The sequence below is a fragment of the Calypte anna genome, chromosome 6, assembly GCF_003957555.1.
Source record: "Calypte anna isolate BGI_N300 chromosome 6, bCalAnn1_v1.p, whole genome shotgun sequence".
NCBI classification, from domain to species: Eukaryota; Metazoa; Chordata; class Aves; order Apodiformes; family Trochilidae; genus Calypte; species Calypte anna.
In genome coordinates, this window is record NC_044252.1 from 26997667 (window position 1) to 27017489 (window position 19823).

The window sequence follows — 19823 nt, forward strand, 5'->3', positions numbered from 1 at the left end:
CCTGGAATGGAGTGAAGAGATTGAGCGTTGTGCAAGGAGCAGCACCTGAGTGTCTCTCATCAGGCCCCTGCTCCCTTGCAGCAACAGCCACCCAGGGGCACTGTACAGAGCAGTGGTGCTGGGTGACTTGTTCAGAGGAGGGAGGACTTAGTGCCACTTAGTGCCATATTGCAACCAGGGCAATGCCACATCCAGACCCCTCCACACTAAGGGCATGAAGTCAGATGCTTAGGGCCAGCTCTGGCTCTTAAGGCCCTGCTTCTGCCACAGTCATAGAGGTAAATCTGATTCAGAACAAAGTAAAGGACTTACCTGGTTACATCTACACAGAAAATATGACAGACAGTAGAGGAGATGCAGACCCAAAGCTGGGAGCTGTTACAGCTTCCACCAGGCTCTGTAGCAATTCTTTGCTGTCCAGAGGCTGAGAAGTTGATGCACTGCCTGTCATAGGGATGCTGTGGTCAGGCTGGCAGCCTCCTGGAGTCAGAAAATGTGAGAAGAAAAAAATCAGGTGATGGAGGTGGAGAAGCTGACAGTTAAACTAAAAGATCTTCATCCTTACCCTAGCAGATCCTTGCTCCTCCAGCCCCTGCCAGAACCATGGCAGGTGTGAAAACAGAGGAAGCAGCTTCAGCTGCCTCTGCCCTGAGCCATTCACCGGGACTACCTGTGAGAAAGGTAACTGCTCTTCTGCTGATTTATACTCTTTATTTTAGCAACTGTAACTGCTACAGCTCTGTCGATGGACACCAATACAGGGCTTCAGTAACCTGTTGTTTGCTGAAGATTTTGACAGCCCATCACAGTCATATTTATAGGTCTCATACTTAGCTGCTCATATAAAATCTGTCTAAATAAGTATCCCAAAAAATAGACTTCAGGTGTGCACAGAACCTTCCTATATCCCCTGCCAGGTGGGCAACAGTGAGGTGCTCATTGGAACTGCAGGTTTGTTTTCCATAGATAATGTAAACAAGAAGGGAAATCCCAAGTCCACACCAGAGATTGGAAAGCCTCCTCAGAGTGTGAGGAGGAAGTGTGTCCTTCCATGATCCCTGCAAGGGCACAGCTCTTGTGCACACTCAAACACTGATGAAGAGTTTGTTTCTCACAGTGAAGGACACGTGTTCAGAGAAGAGGTGCCATGGAGGAGACTGCCTGGTTACATTAACCCCACCTTATTTTCAGTGTAGCTGTGACCACCCCTACAAGACACCTGACTGCCAAAGAGGTGAGCACAGCCCCATCAGAAAAGGCTCCTGCTTAGCTGGGACCTGAGTGAATCATGGTGGGGATGGGACAGCAAGGTCACCTCATCACAGATGGTCAGCAATGGGACAGTACATGCAGCCCACCACAAAGAGTGGTTCTGCCCTTGTTATCCAGTCTGCTATGGGTCCCATCCCAGGGCCCTGGGCAGTGAGGTGTCACACTTGATCTACAGGGTGGTGGTTCACCCACCAGTGACACCTCTAGTGATAAGGATTTTTCAAGAGTTCACAAGAACTTGAAGCCAACAGGCTAAGTGGGAGCTCTCCCCAGTTTCCATTATAGGGCCTGTATAGTGTTCAGCAGAGTGCTGAGGCTGCTCTGTGTCTTCCATGTTGACAGCGTCTTCACCATGCAGACCAAACCCCTGCAAAAATGGAGGCACCTGCAAACGGCACAGAGTCAGATTGAAATTCACCTGTGAGTGCCCTGAACCTTTCAGAGGGAGATTCTGTGAGATTGGTAAGTCCCAGCTCCAGGGGAACCTCCAGACAGCCAAGTGCTGGCTTCACCCTGCAAGCAGTCTGATTGATGCCATCACCACACACAGGGTCACACAGAATGTTTAGGTTGGAAGACACCCTCAAGATCATCCAGTCCAACATTTGACCAACACCATAATCTAAATATTAAACCGTGTCCTTAAGGACCAGGTCCAAATGCCTTTTAAATGCCTCTAGGGATGGTGACTCCACCACTGTCCTGGTCAGACCATTCCAATGCCTGAAAACCCTCTCAGTGAAAAAATGTTTCTTAACATCCAGCCTAAACCTCCACTGGTGCAGCTTCTATCCATTTTCTCTGGTCCTAAAAGCACCACACCAAGCACCTGACTGCAGCAGGGGCAGCAGCCTTTTCAGGGAGAGTGTCAGAGAAAGGGGCCAACTTCTGCAGCCGCCATCAGCAAAGGGGCTCAAAACCATTCCCATACCGATCTTTTCTAAATGAGCCTCAGCAAAGTCCCACCGGTATATAATGAGTGAGCACACATGTCCCAGAGATTGTGTGTTTCCCATGGCAAAGAAACATCAGGCTTTCCTTAAACATCCAAAACTAAGGTAGTGGCGATTCATGTCCAGTTGCCTGTGACTTCTCAGGCAACCACTGGACACAGGGATGGGTGGCCAAGGGCATATGATTACCCCAGGCTGCATGGAGAGCCTTCTGCCTCTGCAGCATCACCACAGGCAGCACACCCACAGGTTTCCAAGGAGGACTTTGTTTCTTTCTCTTTTAAAGGCTCATTGAACTTTAAACTTCATGTACCACCACCTGCTGCACATCAGAAATTAGTTTTCCTCCCCTTTTCCTACAGGTTAGGTTCACAACCCCACAACCTTCCTTTTGGCATGTCCATTGCTCAGACATGATAGCAGCTCTGTGCCCACTTCTGCCTAATCCTGCCAATACCATTCCTTGCCTAGGACAATGATGAAGAGATTCTGCTTTGCAATTAAGACACCTCTCACCTGCTAGGTCTTTCCCATGCAAATCGTTTTCAGGCATCTTAATTCAATCAGCCTTCAATCTGGATGGATTTCTTTTTTCTGGCCTATGTAGGATAAGGGATAACATGACATGACCCAGTAAGCCCTTCTGCTCCTCCATAAAATGAATGTAAGGCAAGGAAGGGAGGGGTGAAGGCAAGGGACAACACAAAAGCCATTTTCACATCAGCATTGTCATCTTGTAGGACCAGATGATTGTTATGAACAGGATTCCTCTATGTACAGTGGAAGAGTGAACCAAGCAGCAAATGGCAAGACCTGCCTGCACTGGAATTCCCACAAGCTCTTGAACTTTGCTATTAATGCCTTCATGGAGGATGCTGACTCTTATGGAATTGGTGAACATAACTTCTGCAGGTACTATTTTGAAGAAGTGGCTGTAGAGGTTTAGATTAAACAGAGCATTGAGGACAAACTGCCTGTGAATTTGGCAAACTGATGGTATTAAGATCTTACATCTTTCTAGACACTGCCTGTCTAATAAATACCAGGATGTTAGAGGAGCATTTTGCAAGATACTGTGCTGATGGGAGGCTTCCAGAAGCAGCCCTCATGTCCCTAGTTCAGTCTCTCATTTTCCTTAGGGTTAGGTACGGGATAGTAATGCTCTCACATGGGAGCATGAGGCTGCTCCCTGAAGCATCCTCAGCTCCTTTGCTGGTTTCATGGTGATGTCCCCTTTCCCACTGGCTGAGGCTCACAACTGTTCCCTTTAGGAATCCTGATGACGATGAAAAACCCTGGTGTTACATCAGAAAAAATCACAAAGTGGAATGGGACTTCTGTGATGTGTCACCCTGCTCAGGAACAGGTAAAAAATTAGAAGTGAACTGTTTGGCAGCATGTAGGTGGTCCAGAACAGCAGATGCCCCCCCTGTTACTTTATTCCTCCAGTCTGATATTATCTCTGTATTATATATCTGCTGTCTCTTCCAACCCAGCTGAAGAGAGCCCATGGTCAACAGATGCACCCGAATCCAATTATGTATTCAACACATGTGGACAACCAGAAGTTCAAAGGATAAGCAAGAGAATCTATGGTGGAGCTAAGACTACTGCTGGCAAACATCCCTGGATGGCATCTTTGCAGAGGAAGAATTCCAAAAGGGACAAACACTTCTGTGGTGGAGTGTTAATTAAATCATGCTGGGTTCTTACTGCTGCACATTGCCTTGAGTAGGTGCATGTCCTGTGCCTAGGAGAGACAAGCATAAAATCAGCATGGTTTTAAAGACAGTTTAGAAGCCAAATTTTTTGCAATTCAAAACAACTCTGAGAATCAAACTGAAAGGCAAGCATGTATGTGAGAGAGAACACATACAGGAAAGTATACAGTCACACAACACTGTGCTTGCTGGAATGACAAATTAAATTCATCCCTCATTCAGCTAAAATGTGCTAAAATAGATCTGTGAGAGGAAACAAGGGGGAATGTAACACAGCTTTGTAATGTGTGAAAGAACTCCATGAAAACCCTAGGGGATATTGGGATACTAAAACAAATACCACATATTGCACCAAAACCAAAACCTTCAAAACAACCAAAATATGCTTCTTGCTTTTCAATGATTTACTGTTTGCCAGCAAGCCTAGAATATGGCATTTCCTTCAACATTGTTGTTGAACAGGTTGGAAATCAGTGTCCTTAGAAAGCAGTAAATTACACACTCAAGACCAACCATTCAAGCATGATTTTAAATATGCCCAAGCAATGGCAAGAAGTTGTACTCCCATGGCCCATTCTCACAGCCACAATAATATACTGGGTGCATACTGCTACTCTGCCCCAAAATACAAAGAAGGGTGTATTAATGCAGCTTTAGATTATTGTATTTTGTGACCCACCACTGATAGACAATGTCTGCATCTAGTATAATTAAAAATTTTTTTTTTCTTTTTTCTTTTTTTTTTTTTTTTCAGAGAGCCAGCAGAAAATCTCCAAGTAGCACTTGGAGAGCAAGACCTAAAGAAGAGAGAGCATCAAGAACAAATATTTGATGTGGAGAAGATTATTGTACATCACAAATACAGAGAGAAGGATGGTGTGCCTCACAATGATATTGGTAAATCCCTTTATTGAATATTCATGTGGCTCATCTCCAACCTCAGCTGTCTGAAGTGCCTCTATCCAACTAAAGTTAATGTAAACTTCCCATTAGGAATATATTTTGGAAATAATTAGGTGAAATTATGGATTTAGATCCATTTGAATCTTTGGAATGTGAATTATGATGGGGCAGCAGAAATCACTGGCAGCAGGAGGTAAAAAATAGGTGCAGGTCCAGCACATTGTGCAAAAAGCGTGTGAAGTACAGGCAGCTTTGCAGAGGGTTGGGTCACAGCCTGAGGATGGTGGCTAGGGTTAAAAAAAAAGCTACAAATACTTTCTGTTGTTGTTGATCTTCTCTCCAGCACTCCTTAAATTGAAGCCAGTTGATGGTCAATGTGCAGTGGAAACAAAGTATGTGAAAACAGCATGTCTGCCAAACTTCTTCTTTCCCATTGGGACTGACTGCTTCATTTCTGGATGGGGCATAACAGAGAAAGGTATTTATGGGCTAGTTGGAATTTGGTGGGTATTTCTGTGGCAAGGTGGGCTGGTACTTCCAGTAGCAATTGCTAGATCCCAATGGAAACCTAAGCATGTAGGAAACCAAGACATGGAGTTCAAAACTAAGGATGTCTAAACCCTGCCATGGAAATTACTCATTAGCAGACATCTCCAACTGCTAAACCAACCAAATCTTTCAGAGTTCTGAAAAAATCCCTGACACATTTTTTTTGCTTGCCATCTGACACACCATGTCATGGTTTCATGTGAAGCCAGAGATAGAAGCAAGAAGATATCAATAAAGAGGCTATTTTATAGTTTGTGTGTTTCAAGAGAGGACCAAGAAAGACAGGAACTTTCCCATTTTTCCAGCCCATTAGGTCAGATAAAGCTTTTCAGAAGCAGCATCTGGGTCTTCAGATACACTTAAAAATAAAAAAAAAACCAAAGCTTTTCAAGTTCAACCAGCTCTATCCAAAACCTTTCTTGCCCGCAGTAAATCCTAAGGGGAGAAATTACTATGCTTAAAAAAAGATAATGGCAATTTTCAGCAAAGTGCATTTTATCATGTTCTGATTGATGTGTTGCTGTAAAGCAGCAGAAGGAAAATGTGTCACTGAGGCTGCAGTAGGTGTCCTAGTGCTTTGTGACTGATACAGCCCCATATGATACTTAGGACCAAATCCTCCCTTCTGATGTAATTCTCATTGAAGTCCACAAGAGACAAGCTTGTTCATTTGATCAGAATGCACCAACAGAATTTAATAGACATTTTTAAAAGTTCCAAATAAGAAAAATCTCTATTAAAAAGGGTATGGGGAGGTTTATTTTTTTCTTTCCCCAAGAAAGAATATCAAGTACCCTGTACGTGTTCAAACTAGATGGCTCCTTCTTTGAGCAGAGCTATTATTAGCATTTCAGGAAATCGCTGCAGAAATGGAATATTTCCTGAAACTCAAGCAGAACCAAACTTATAAACCACCTTTAATTACCTACAGATGTAGTGCTTTGAAACTCTGGCTATTGCCTTTAGATGTCAAGTTATGTCTTTAGATTCACCATAATTAATCATTGCTCTTAAATATTGTATGATTTTTCAGTTTTCATCTGTTTCGTTAGCTTGCATGCTCAAACATCTAATGGCACGAGGCTGAGAAGTGCTGAGCAGCTCCAAGTCCCATTGGGACCCGTGGGAGCTGCAGACATATAGACCCTTTGAAAAGCAGGATTAGACAAGTATTGCTGGTTGGAGCTAAATTCTAAATACTTGACTTCACTTTTACTCAGGCAATAACTTGGTGTCCTGAGTGAAGCTTACAGGCTCCAGCTCTAACCCTCATCATTTCAGACAGATACTTCTTTTCTTCCCAGGCATTCCCCCAGTTCTTCCCCCTTCCCAGCCAAATGGCAAGCTAGACAGTATTTTGAACAAATACAACGTGTAACAGGACTGGGAGGAAGGTGACTCTGGTTTTTCTGGTGCACATCCTGTAGATGAACCATCCAGGAGGCTGCTAGATGCCAGTGTCAAGCTGATTTCACAGAAGAAATGCAACGCACCCAGAGCATATGACAACATGCTGGATGAAGGAATGTTTTGTGCAGGAAATCCACAGAGACCCACAGCTGATTCTTGTCAGGTCTGTTGCTTTTTCTGTATTTGAATGCTCATTTTCTTGTGTAAATTGGCTGTCCAGAGTAATAGTTTTGGCAGGATGCTACATAGGTATTTGTTTCTCCCATCCAGTGTATTTCAACTGCCGTTGTCTTTCTTCAGTACAGTTTGAGATGGGTGTTCTAGAGCTAATGTGGTCACTGTCAGCCTCAGGCAGATCTATGGAAGCTAAAAAAGACTGGAAAATTTGGCTTCCAAGGCAGTTTCTCATAATTACCTGAAAACATGTATTTTTTTTTTCCTCTCAATTTTATTATGGCCTCTGCCATTTTGAGGGGTGTGGCTGAGATCAAGTTATTTCCTTCATTCCAAGGATCACAACCATTATCTTTCTGAGCTCAGGCTCTGAATGTCTGAAACTTTCATGCCTGGCAAGTTTCATGTGACCTTGTCAGATACACATCACACATTTCAACAAACACTTACATCCAAAAAAGTCTGGTATCATTTGACCTCGCTGCAGAACTGCAACTCTGCTCAGCAGATGGTACATCTAATAGGAAAAATACATCATTACACCTTCAATGTCTTGTGGTAGGAGACAAAAATGCTTATCTTGGTTAACGTTTTGCTTCATGTTATGAACATGTGTGCTTTTTCTCTTCAGGGAGACTCTGGAGGCCCACTGACTTGTGTAGACAATGGTTCCTACTATGTATATGGCCTTGTGAGCTGGGGTGATGGGTGCGGGTTAAAAAACAAGCCAGGAGTTTATACCCATGTTACAACATTTATCAGTTGGATTAAATCCAAAATCCAGTCTGATTCAAGGTCACATCATTAGAAGACAGCTTTGGAATGACAAATGGTAAGCTTGGGATATTTACTTCTTTTTATCATTTCCCCAGTTGCCTCCTGTTTGACCAAAAACATTATTGATATTTTTCTCATGGCCTTCCTGTGGCATCCTTTATCATCATCTTAGAAAAAGCACTAGAGTATTTGCTTAAAATGTGAGGGACAGTTTTCCTGTTGAGTATGCTGAAATAAGCCCACATTTTGTAGGCCAAACAGATCAGAAAGTAAAGCAACTTCAGTTCTTCACCAAGTCAATCAGAGCAGCAGTTGCCAGAGTTTACAGTTTTGCTTTTCAAGCCCTGAAAATTCTGTAGTCTCAGCTGCTTCCACCCTTTGCCTCATCCCTTGGCTAAGGTGGTTTTTTTCTGGACTCATTGGATCCTGATATTTCAAAGCTATTGGTGTGTGCTCCCAAAGGCAGTGCCCTTTTTCACATACATAAAATTCATCATGTGAACATCTTTGCAAGACTGGGGCCAATGGAACCACCTGAGAGGAGATGATCAGGCAGGAGATTAATTTTTAAAAGCACTACTGTGGGGCAAATAACCACAAATTCCAGTGATGCATTCCTGATTGAAAAAGCAAAAAACCAAACACCAGCAAACCCACCATTAGAATCATCCACTTTATTCTTCTTTATAGGATAATTACTTATTATGCTCCAGATCTACAATGGTATATATGTACTGAACTTGAATTCATACCAGTGAGACCTAGGGGGTATCAGATCCCATTTAAAAATGGGACTAAAGCTATTGGACAATTCTTGAGTTTTTACAAGTCATGCAAGCTGAATTGTGTATTTTTTTTCCCAGTGATTCTGCAGATATATGAAAACAGGGAATTGCTATTAAAACAAAGAACAGATGTTTGTGAAGCATCAATTCATTAAAATAGTAATTCATTAGAATGTCTCCTTCATCTGAATTCCAGGGTTTACAACCTTCTCTAAGCAGCTACCTAATCTGTCACTAGCTACCCCTATTGCTGTAATTTCTACAAAATAATTCTGGGTTTTTTGCTTTGGGAGAGTTGAAAGGCTGAAGAAATAAATGTGATTTGAAAGCACCCTGTCAATCAAGGACAAATTCTCTGATGTCCACTAAAAGACATGGCTTTAGTTAGTCCATGCTAACTTTACCTCCACTGAGGCAAAGTCTTGTTCATCTCTTAAATCACATGAATCATGCTTTTGTATTCTCTTAGGTCAATGGTACCAATAATCCAGAAGCATAGAAACCTCCAAAGATTACAAGCATGGAATAAGATTATTCTGATTTATTTAGTACAAATTATTGTATATTCTACCAATTAGGTTCATTCATCTGTAGTACAAAGCTGAGCCTGCCAGTCACCTAGTACTAATTTAATTTACAGCTTTCAATAAATACATACAGATTTTGTAATACATAAAGTGATAAAATATCCACACAAAAATATAAAGATGTCATAAATTGCAATGATTAGGTTGCCTCTTAAACCAAAATATTCTTAGACCCCATCTATTTTTGTCCCAGAAAACTGGAAAAGCTACAAGATTTGCAAGACAAGATGAAGATGTAGTTGTGTTTTTGTTTACTTCTGGTACAGATGCATTTTCCTTCTCTTGACTTGCAGAATTTCTGAAGCATCAGGATTGACTGAGACCTGCTGGGCTCCTTCTGCCTCCAATTGGTTCTGTAAAATCAAACCCAAGTGAGCTGTGAGAACAGCTAGTAGGCAGGAGAAGGTTTTAACAATTATCCTGTACAAATGTTTGTATATTAAAAATTACAAATGAACAAAATCTCAATCATTGGTCTGCACTAAACAAATCTCTACAAAGGAAAAGTGCAAAAAATGGAGCTATTTATGGAATTTAGATACTACACAGATCAAAAGACCCAGTGTGCTCACATCCTAATTTGTAATTTGAGCCGTAAATAAAGAGCAAACCAGTGAACACCTGAATTCCAGGTGCATTGCACACTTGTAGATTTCCCTGAGACCATCAGGGAAAGACTTAAGAAGAAATTGCCTGCAGTCCCCACTGCCTGCATTCCTCAGCCACAGTTATAATTTATTTCCTAAGTAACTTTTCAGATAGCAATGTAAATCATTAATATGCTCTGTTTCTCTTGGGATGGCTTATTGTTTGACTTGCTGCCAAAGTTAAAACTTAAATTAAACAAGTATTTAAAGTGCAGAACTTCTCTTTTAGTGTAACTGAATGTTTTTTAACTGTAGGGTCTATGAAGTTCCCTTATGGACTTTTGCTCTCTTGTGCTGAGACACTGTAGACTGGGAGTCAGACGTATGGAGGTAGGGAGACAGAAAATCTGGAAGATCCCAGTCTATAATTTCTTGCATCTTGGATTGGACAGGGATGGAAGAGTCTGGAGCCTTGCCCCTTGGCAAAAAGCCTTACAGATTATTGGGGAACATTCCACAGCACACATTGTACTGTTTGGAGTCTACACTGAGCCTGACACTGCACTTGTCAGTGGAGATCACACAGCCACACAGATGTGTTTGCTGAAATTAGGAAAAGAAAAGGGGAGTTGTACAGGCAGTCCATTCAACCTCTGCTTTCCATAGATGTACAAGGACAGCTGGAGATCTGACAACATCCACACACTAAGGAAAACACATCCCATAGAATAAGCAAATCTTACCCCATGACACTTCCTATGCCCTATAGGGAATTCCTCAGTTATCAAAATGCTGAGTTTTCTTGAGAGGTTCTTTCAAATCAAGGTGCAAACAAAGGCACGAAGTTTCATGAGGGAAGCATACATATATTCTGATCAAATAATGGGGAGAACTGTAGATGCCAGTAAGCATTACAAATTTTAAACACGACATGTTCCTGCCTGCCTTCTAGAGAGCAGAGCTGGTGGGATTTGTGAGGACAGTTTACTCTACTTACAACTCCCAGTCCATAGTGGGCAGAAGCACCCTGCAACCCCATCTCCCGCATGTATGCCAGCTCAGCAGCTCTTCTTGCCATCTCAACTTTGTGAGAACCTGGGGGAGTCCAGCCAATGCCTCTGAGCCAGTTCAAGTCAGCCTTGTACTTCACCTGCAAGAGTGAAACATGCACCAGTCTGTTATTTTGTTTGCCTCTAATCAAGCCACGTGCCCTGGCTATTCAAGAGAGGGCAAATACAGAGCAATAGGGTCAGTAATACACAAATTGTTCATTTTCAGCACAGTCTGCAGTTCTTTCAAGAATGTGGTTTTGTTGATAGGTGGGGTCTGTGAAGCACACTGCCAGACACAGCTCCTAGCACTTGGAATGAGAGTGTCTCTCAGGTATACTTACATCACTCTGCAGGTTGTAGGCCTGCTTTGCATGCTTCACATTTAGCTGCTCAGGATCAGAAGTGTACTGGTGAAAAGGCTGCCTGTAGTTAACATTGCTTGCCAGCTCCTGGCTTCTCTTAGCATGGAGGAATCCTGGCTGGTTGAAGTGACTCTGGAACTGTGCCCTGTTGTGGGCATATGCACTCCTGTATTGGTTGTCACTCTGGAGTTTCCCCACTCTGAGTACGTGCCTGATTTTGGGATCATCATTTGCACTGAGGAATCCAATTTGCTGGCCTCTGTCTCTCAGGAAGGCTTCTCTGTATTTGTACTGCAGGCAGTGCAAAGGAAAATCTCATTTTTACATGCAAATTACCTTCAAATTCTGTTATGAAATAACTTACCCTCCCCTAGCTATCAATAATGCTTCCTGTAGTGCACAAAGGGTTTGTTTGATGTCAAAAATATATATCCTAATCTAACAAGACACTTCAGAAGAATGACCTTTGTGCTAGGTTTTAAAGGAGTGGAAAGATTCATGGAGCCTAAAATACCCTCAAAAGCCATTGGAGGTCTTATTGTTGCTCTTACTGTTGCACTCATGGGTGCACCTAATACATAGCTCAAGAAATGAAACACTTCTATCTTCAGCTTTTTTGCTAACTGTGGTCTTCTGTTTTCAAAGATGACCCACTTTATTCTGGACCACACTTTACCTATTCATGCCTAAGTACCTATTTTATTTAACTACATGATAATATACCTCCTTCCCAAGAATAACTCCTCAAAATGACCAAGAGCAGCCTAGCATTGTAGATTATTCATGGGACCCTTTAGCTGGAAATCTTTGCACTCAACAGGCATTTGGTTTCACTGGGTCAGAAGTTTTCCCAAAGCAGAACAATGTTCACTTATGTCAGAAATTACCCATTTTTACAGGGTGGGGGTGGCATGGGAAGAGGCTTGGAAAGTGTTTGAAAAGAAAGAATTCTTACATCACTAGCAATCTCTCTTGAAGCCTTTGCTGTCTGGAATGGAATGGCGTCAATCCTAAAATCATAGCCAGATGCCCTTGTCTGTTCCCAAGATGTTTTATACAATTTCTGTGTTGAAAAGAAAAGAACAAAACAGTCATTTCCCCCCGCAGTTTCTTAAATGCGGTCCCATAACTGCAGTAATAAATGTTTTATCCTACTGAGCTTATTTGTATCAAGAGTCATCAGTACCATCTCCAAGGTTTTGATCCAGTTCTATAGCACTTCAACTCCTTTTCTATTCACCATAATGATAAAATGTCTCATCTGAAAAGTGCCACCAGGGTTTCCTTTTGTACTTGAATGTGGTTGGTTTTGATGTGATTTAATTTCTATTAGAAACTGTGATGCATCAGTCACATCAATATTGCATTGATATTGCCCTTATTCTCTCTTTTGATGCATCCACTTGCAGTGTCTTGGGTTTCATGGCATCATAATTTCAATAGCAGTTATTTCAAGCTTTTCAAATGATCTCTGTCTATCCCCAGCCACATGTGGCTTCATTAACTCATGTGGAATAACAGCCAGTTCTAACATATTTAATATGACTTTAAGGATGGGAAATACATTTAGATCTTGAAGAGAAATTGCTCTTTCTTAAAATACCTTCCAGTCTGCAGGTCCTGGTAAACAAGCATGGTATCTTAGCTGATACTTGCTGACCCTTTCTGATTTTGTTAATTTGTTTTCTGTAAATCTTTGATTAATTCTTTCTGAGGTTTATGATCATATGAAAACAAGCACAAAATCTACTTCACATTTCAAAGGATTCTTCTGTTTTACTGGTGAATTTAGTGCTAGATGGTGTTTAATTTAAAGGTAAATGGAGATGCCATAAATCCTGCAAGACAGCCTGAGTAGAAGCAATGCAAGCATTACTATACAGCCTGCTAACTTCTCTTCAAAGAATGTAAATCCCATTTGTTTCTTTCACCTGTAGAGCACCTTTTACCAAATAAGGAATTCAAAGCTTCTTACAAACTAAGGTCACTCTGACCCTGCAGTTAAGGACAACAGGTATTTAATCAGTGAACAGTAGGTTAGGAATAGACTGTGGGCCTATGTTTGGGATCATATGGAAACAAAATCCCTTTAAACCCATTTCTCTCGCTAATTCAGTTGCATCCATGTTGATGACAACTATATCTAAGGAATCAGTTCAACAGCATTGTAGTTTCAGGAAAGCAGGTGATATAGACAGGGAAAGTGAATTTTCCCTCCTCTCCAATCCAAAAATAAGTAAAAAGATTTAAATATGTATCATACCTATACTGAAGGACTGAAACTAACTATAGCTTCCTGCCCTAGAAAGAAGAACCAATCTGCAGAAGAAAAAGCAACAGCCTTTTCCTGATTCCTCCAGCCCAAACACACCAAACCTCTAGCCCAAATTATGTTGCCTCTCCACAGACTCTGGCTTTTTCAATTTGGATCAGGCTCAGAGAACCTGACTTCTACATACACATGGAAGTTTTTCCCAAGCAAACTTGCCTTCCTTGATGACAGTTATCAAGTCAACTCAAAGTAAAAAGCTTACTTACATCACTGATGTGAAGTGCATTCTGGCGGGCTCGGATGAAATCTGGATGGTCTGGAGGCAGGGTGTACCTGTGCCTGGCTTCAGAGTCTCCAGCCTTGTAGAGTCTCTGTGGAGTCAAAAGCCATTGAATGCAACTGACACTGGAAGCACTGTGTCAAGATCAATTCTTCAGTGCATTATAGGACAACAAAAGTTAAGACCACTTGCTATAAAATGCAACCTACATCACTGCACTGGAGGTAGCTGGTTTTGGCATGGATCAGATCTGGAGAGTCAACCACAGAAGTGAACTTAAAACTTTCTGGCTTCTGGCGGTACTTGATCTGAGAGGGAGAGAAGGCAACAGTTACAGCCAAAGGGGGAATAAAAAACACAGGATGTTTCTGTTAGTGAGCTATCACAATTCCAAGTGTGTAATAACTGGAGTCAGACAGAAAAGCCACCTTCCTGAAGCTACAGTACTCAAAACAGGCTGTTCTGCTTTAGTCTCATTGCTCTTTCAGCCTGGGAATGGGGATGCTGCTGTTTCACTGCTGTGGTGCCCAGGCACCAGACTTCTTTTTATGCATGTGTGCAAGGACTTCCCACTGAAAATCCACATGCAAAAAGCTTTTGAACACTACGCTTTTGACAGCTCATAATTTTTCTCCATTAATGCATGATACTGAGCAGGCAAATGCCCCTTCAGTGTGGTTGTCAGTGCTGTATCTTTCTGTATCACTTCCATAACCACCTGCTTAGAATTTCATAATGGAATCTCCTGCATTTATTTATTCCTACATATTTTGTTTATACTCTTGTGTTTCATTCAGAATTGAAAATATTCAGCAGGTGTCACACAGTGGACTTGCATCTCCTGTACTGCTTCTTGGTAACTTACACCTTGTATAAACAGGCTCCCACATCAAAAGGAAATGATAAGCTACATTCGTAAGTGTCATGTAACGAGGAGCCTTGATGGTAAACAAATCCTACAGACGTGCTATCCCATGAAAGATTTATCAGTTACCTCACTGATGAGCTCTCCAGCCTTCTTTACACTTTCTATCTGTGGAGATCTCAGAGCCATCCAACCAACTCCTTTCATGAAGTTCAGGTCTGACTTATAGAGATGCTGTTAAAAATGAAAATTGTTAGCTATCAGTTTTGTATCCACAGCTATTAAGGTTTTTTAAAAAAGAATCCCAGATTTATATTAATATTTTGAGGTTTTTCATTTGCCATGCACATTTCACATCGTCGAGCAAAACTGTTTGCATTTGTTCATTCCACTAGGAATTAAATAATGTATCATATGCAAGTTACAAGAGAAGGTCCCATGAGTGAATTAGTATGACTCAAAGCAGTAAGTAATAACCTGTTTGTACTGGGTGTAAAAGAAACCCTTTTGAAATAATTTTCTGAGGTGAGTTCAAGTCAGGAATGCTAATTATTTTATCTGGCAAATGCTTCCTCATTAACCCCATTTCTTTTACTCTTTCTTTACTCACATTAAAGGCTTGCTCTATGTCCTAATCCAGTAAAGAAAATAAGACATACCAAATAAAAAGTGAAAGCCAACAAAGTACCCCCAGTCCCAACAAATCTTTCTTCTTCTTCAGAGTGACAGTGTCTCTCTGGGTGAATTTAATCCAGTCATCCATTTATTATGTTTGTTGGGGTTTTTCCCCCTGTATATGCAAAAGGACATGCAAGCTCAAGTGTCCTCTACATTACTCCTACTAGACAGGGAGGGTACCAGACAAAACCATCTTCATTGCTCTTCTGGATTCCTAACCTGAGATGTCCAAAGATAAAAAGCCAAGTGCTGAGGTTCTTACTCATTTCCTATCCTTCCCCTTTGTAGGTAAACTCTGAAGTATGCTGTTAGGGTGTCTGGTAATGACAGATTCCCATCATGTGAGGCATCATCACACATGATGAAAAATCCTGCCTGCCTGGGCTGAACTATCTGTATACATCTGTTAGGCCTTGCAGGAGAAGGCAGGAATGGGAGTTGGAAAGGCAAAGAATTGCATCTAGCAACAGCTTCTATGCCACCCCAAGAATATCCAAAAAAAGTTTTGGCAATGAAGAATACATTTGGGGTACCAGAGAGTAAGTACACTCAGAAAAAAAAAAAAAAAAGGATACAAGCTCTTTGGTTTTTCAGTCGTCACTCTGTCTTTCATAGCTGAAATATCTTTTAATATCTGCTCATGAAATCTGACTTAATCCAACAAGTGTTGCCTCACAATAAAATCCAGCACTCTAAATACCTATAAAGGGTTAGCATTACTTTCTGCACAATGGTTTTCTCCTCCTTGCAGAATTATTCAGTCTCTTTTCTTACAAAATATAAAATACTCCACCAGACCTTCTTGCTACAAAACAGCTAATGACACTGGACCCTAAGTTGTCAAAATGCAGCTACCTACATCCATGCAGCTTTATAAACGCACCCAATATCTGCATCTGTTTGAAAGCACATACAGACAAGAGCTTATCCCAAACAAGTATACATGCCAAGGCCAGGTGAGCATGGATGGGACTCATGCTGAGATAACATAATTTCTGTTATCAGAGTTTGTCTGAACTTTAATTTGCATGAGCAATTTCTGTGAATGCACCTGGGAACCAGTGAAATGATATGACCATTTCTGTTTGCAGAATTACCCTATAACATATCCCAAATCAACCTCTGTGCATTTAACCTTCTGTTAAAGAAATTCTGCACGTAGAACAGTGGCTGTCAAACCACTGACCAGCTGTGATCCAAACAGCTCAGAGATGACTCTGTATATCCCTGACCTCTAGAATAAGTGACGTTTTCCTTCAGGCTCACAACACAAGAACCTCTGACTGACACATATTCCATGTGTGAGGAGCAATTGGGTACTTTGCTGCTACATATACACCAGTTTCCAAACAGTCTTTCCAAAAACACTGCCCAATGTCAACATACAATTTATGCCAGTCACTCAAAGCTTTGCTACTGCTAAATTCAATTTTCTGTTAACAGAAGGAAAACCTTTACCTCGCTCTGTAACATGTGGGCTCTTTTGGCCCACTTCATCTTCATGTCTTCTGGGACTGCTGTAAACTCGTGGAGCCTTTTTCTGTAATCTTGATCACTTGCTAAGGCCTGGGCTCTCCTGGCATGGACAAGATTCACCATGTCCATGGGCAGATGATACTGAGACCACACTTCTTGGGATCCCTTCTTATACTCCTGTTCACTCTGTAATTTGGCAGCATGCAAGCAATGCATCAATCTGGTGTCATCCAGAATGCTTCTGGCACCAATGTGCTTTCCTCTCTCCATCACAAAGTTATGCTTATACTGGTACTAAAAAAAAAAAAAAAAAAAAAAAAGGTAAAAGTGAAAAGGTGCCAAACTTAGACTGGCTACTCTAGATAACTAACTTAGGGTAAGTCACTGAAATGTCTATGCTGTCAGTAAAACCAGCCAAGGTATGCAGCACTGGAAAGTAATAGTGTGAATCTCTCATTGCTCTCAAATGTAAATATCACAGTAGCTGCAACATTAAAGTTAAGTACATCTTAACACATTCTCTGAATATGCCCAAAGGACTGATCATGTTTAACCTCATATCATATACTTTTATTATCTCTTCTAGAATTTTATTCCCATGGTTTGGAATGAGAACATAAGAGAAATAAACAAAAGACAGAAGAAAGAAGTCTATACAAAAGAGAAACATCATGCACTTTGTAGCCTTCAGATTTGCAAATGCCACCCAGCTATTTTAAAGAGTAAATTCAGTTTTCCTGGATCAATAACTATGTTGAGAAGCCTAAGATGGTGGTCTGAGCACAAGAATAAGCACTGGCAACCCCTCATTCTCATCTTAGCTGGGACTATGACTCTCCCTATGATCTTGCATTTATCCTCTCTGTGAAATAGTGGTGATGATGATGATAATGATTATTTATACAGCATCAACAGGGTGCTTGGAACTTTAAAGGGAAGGCCTGGGTCCTGAAGAGTTCATAATGTAGTTGAAATGGGATAATAACACTTATCTACCACACAAGAGAGTTGTGGGGATTAAATTACAGTAGCTAATGTTTATAAAGTGCTTCCAAGATGAAGGGCCAAATTCAGATCTGTTGTAAATGGATGTAATTCTATTATGGACTTGTAACCTTTAGAGCAGATCTGAAGCTGTAAGCAAAAGCACTCTGCAAAATATGGTTAAGTATATATTGCAATTTACAGCTAGATATTGTTGCTTCATGAAACACATGAAATATATTCATAGTTCATCACAGTAGAGGTAAAATATGCAGCTAAATATAACAAAAATGAAGACTTTTTAAAATTTTTTTTTTTACTTCTTTTAGTTTAATTTTCAATTTTTCATAGGATTCCCTACATTTCTTGTGAGGAAGGGACAAACTTAGGCTTTCTGAGAAATGGATACCGACACCTCTGAGTGTCTGGCACACAACAGTCCAAATGAGAGGATATTTTTAAGGGTAAGAAGATTTTTGTTTCCTCTATCTCAGAAATGAAGGGGCCAAGTATTTACAGGGCCATCCACTAACTTCCCTGTCCGAACCAGAGTGGCAGCTGCTGATTTTCAGAGTCTCAAAGAATACTCAGCTTCTTCTGACCTCATTTCAACATGGGAGCACTAAGCACTCAAATTAACACAGGGTGGACAGAATAAGTGGGCACTTGATAATACGAGGAACTAGATAGGAGCAGAATACCTCTACTTTGTCTGCAAATACTTCAATTCATTAATTATTTCCCTCTGGAAGAGGTTTAACCAAGCTTGGTTCCTGATTAGCAGCGATTCTTCCTCTTCTCGTGTTTTTTTTTTAAATTCACACAAAGAATCTCATTCATAAGTAATATATTCTGTCTCACACTTGTCTCACATGGTTATGGAGTTGCTTTAATTCATTAAAATCTGCTTTAGACATTGTTTTACATGAAGTTAACAGAAATTAGGCAAGAAGGAAGGTTGAATCATTCAACTCACATCACTAGCAATTTCTCTTGAGGCCCTTGCAGTCTGGAACGGGAGTGCTTCCATTGTCAGCTTGTAGCCTTGAGCACGTAGATTATGCCAAGATTCCCTGTATTTTGCCTAAAGTAGGAAAGGCACATGTAGATTGCTCTTTCACTTTTAAATGCACAAAGGAGCAAACAAAGAAACCTTCTTTCATTTGTTATTCTGTGTTGCAGTCTCATCCTTTATAATTAAAAGATTTTTTTTTTTTAAATTATCTTTGGGAAATCCTACTAAGTCAGATAAGACACATCTTGTACTTTATGTTGATTTAATTTACTCACAACCGTATACATGTTAATGGAGATAAATACCATTATATTCAATTCAGGGAAAGCATAAGCAGAAGAGATCTAAGATGTCATTTACTTATCTATCTTTCCTGCCACAGCACGATTCATTCTCCATCCCCAACAAGTGTAAGAAATACAGCAATAAAGTCTTACATCACTGAGGATGGCTGCATTTATTTTTGCCCGTGTAAACTCAGGCAGTCCCAGTGTTGGTGTATAGTGGTGCTGAGTGTCCTCTCCAGCTGCTTTATACAGGCGCTAGGACAGAGAACAAAAAAGAAAATTGCAGTTAATTTTCTCAGTTATTCCAAAAATACAACAGCAATACTTAAGCTGCTTATGCTTCAGACAATTATAGTCAGCCAGCACAAAACCCACCTGAGAATAAAGCACTGCTATTGCAATTGAATGGGCTTTCTTTTCTGGGCAGAAAAATATTTTACATTAACTTTTATACATATATCATGATGCCAACCCACTACATTCTTAGTCCTGCACTGGTATGTCCCCAGCAGACCAAAAGGGGACTTAAGAACATTAAAGGCACCACTACTGTCTGTTAAATAAAAAGGCAGGCATTTCTGTTAAGCTGTCAATATTTTCTACCTTGGATTTTTCCTCATGTTGGTACCAATTATTTTTATAATTTGCCTATGGGTTTTGTCTTCTTTTTCAAAAATTAGGCAAGTGATCCTTTTTTTTTAGGAGCACTCTAAAGGGGACCATACTATGCAAATGAGCACCCTCAAGAAGATCCCACAGAACTGATCTCTTGAGGCTTTGTTTCATGTAAAGAAACCCTGATAACAGAACTGTATTGTATGGGCACTATTTATG

At 40.8% G+C, this 19823-nt stretch overlaps 2 protein-coding genes across 6 annotated transcripts in view; one reads left to right on the top strand and one right to left on the bottom strand.

The window, feature by feature from the left end:
- Positions 1-17920, top strand: part of HABP2 (hyaluronan binding protein 2) — a 31605-nt gene extending 13685 nt beyond the window's left edge. Inside the window, exons 4-14 of one of the 4 annotated variants that reach the window (XM_030453722.1) lie at positions 571-681; positions 1118-1234; positions 1615-1734; positions 2966-3137; positions 3497-3591; positions 3722-3956; positions 4701-4843; positions 5193-5327; positions 6826-6971; positions 7614-7814; positions 17290-17920. In XM_030453722.1, the coding sequence (XP_030309582.1) occupies positions 571-681; positions 1118-1234; positions 1615-1734; positions 2966-3137; positions 3497-3591; positions 3722-3956; positions 4701-4843; positions 5193-5327; positions 6826-6971; positions 7614-7790 (1451 nt within the window). In that variant the 3' untranslated portion in view covers positions 7791-7814; positions 17290-17920. Of the gene's footprint in view, positions 1-570; positions 682-1117; positions 1235-1614; positions 1735-2965; positions 3138-3496; positions 3592-3721; positions 3957-4700; positions 4844-5192; positions 5328-6825; positions 6972-7613; positions 7815-9324; positions 9996-17289 lie in introns of those variants that run through there. The other 3 variants (XM_030453721.1, XM_030453720.1, XM_030453723.1) reach the window with 3 other exon arrangements.
- NRAP (nebulin related anchoring protein) overlaps positions 9067-19823 on the bottom strand; it is a 50435-nt gene continuing 39678 nt past the window's right edge. Inside the window, exons 33-42 of one of the 2 annotated variants that reach the window (XM_030453719.1) lie at positions 19140-19244; positions 18664-18771; positions 16686-16997; positions 14679-14783; positions 13894-13992; positions 13671-13775; positions 12088-12195; positions 11112-11423; positions 10716-10868; positions 9067-9484 (exon numbers count right to left, since the gene is read on the bottom strand). In XM_030453719.1, coding sequence (XP_030309579.1) covers positions 9383-9484; positions 10716-10868; positions 11112-11423; positions 12088-12195; positions 13671-13775; positions 13894-13992; positions 14679-14783; positions 16686-16997; positions 18664-18771; positions 19140-19244 — 1509 coding nt within the window. In that variant the 3' untranslated portion in view covers positions 9067-9382. The remainder of the gene's footprint in view (positions 9485-10715; positions 10869-11111; positions 11424-12087; positions 12196-13670; positions 13776-13893; positions 13993-14678; positions 14784-16685; positions 16998-18663; positions 18772-19139; positions 19245-19823) is intronic. The other variant, XM_008490123.2, reaches the window with a different exon arrangement.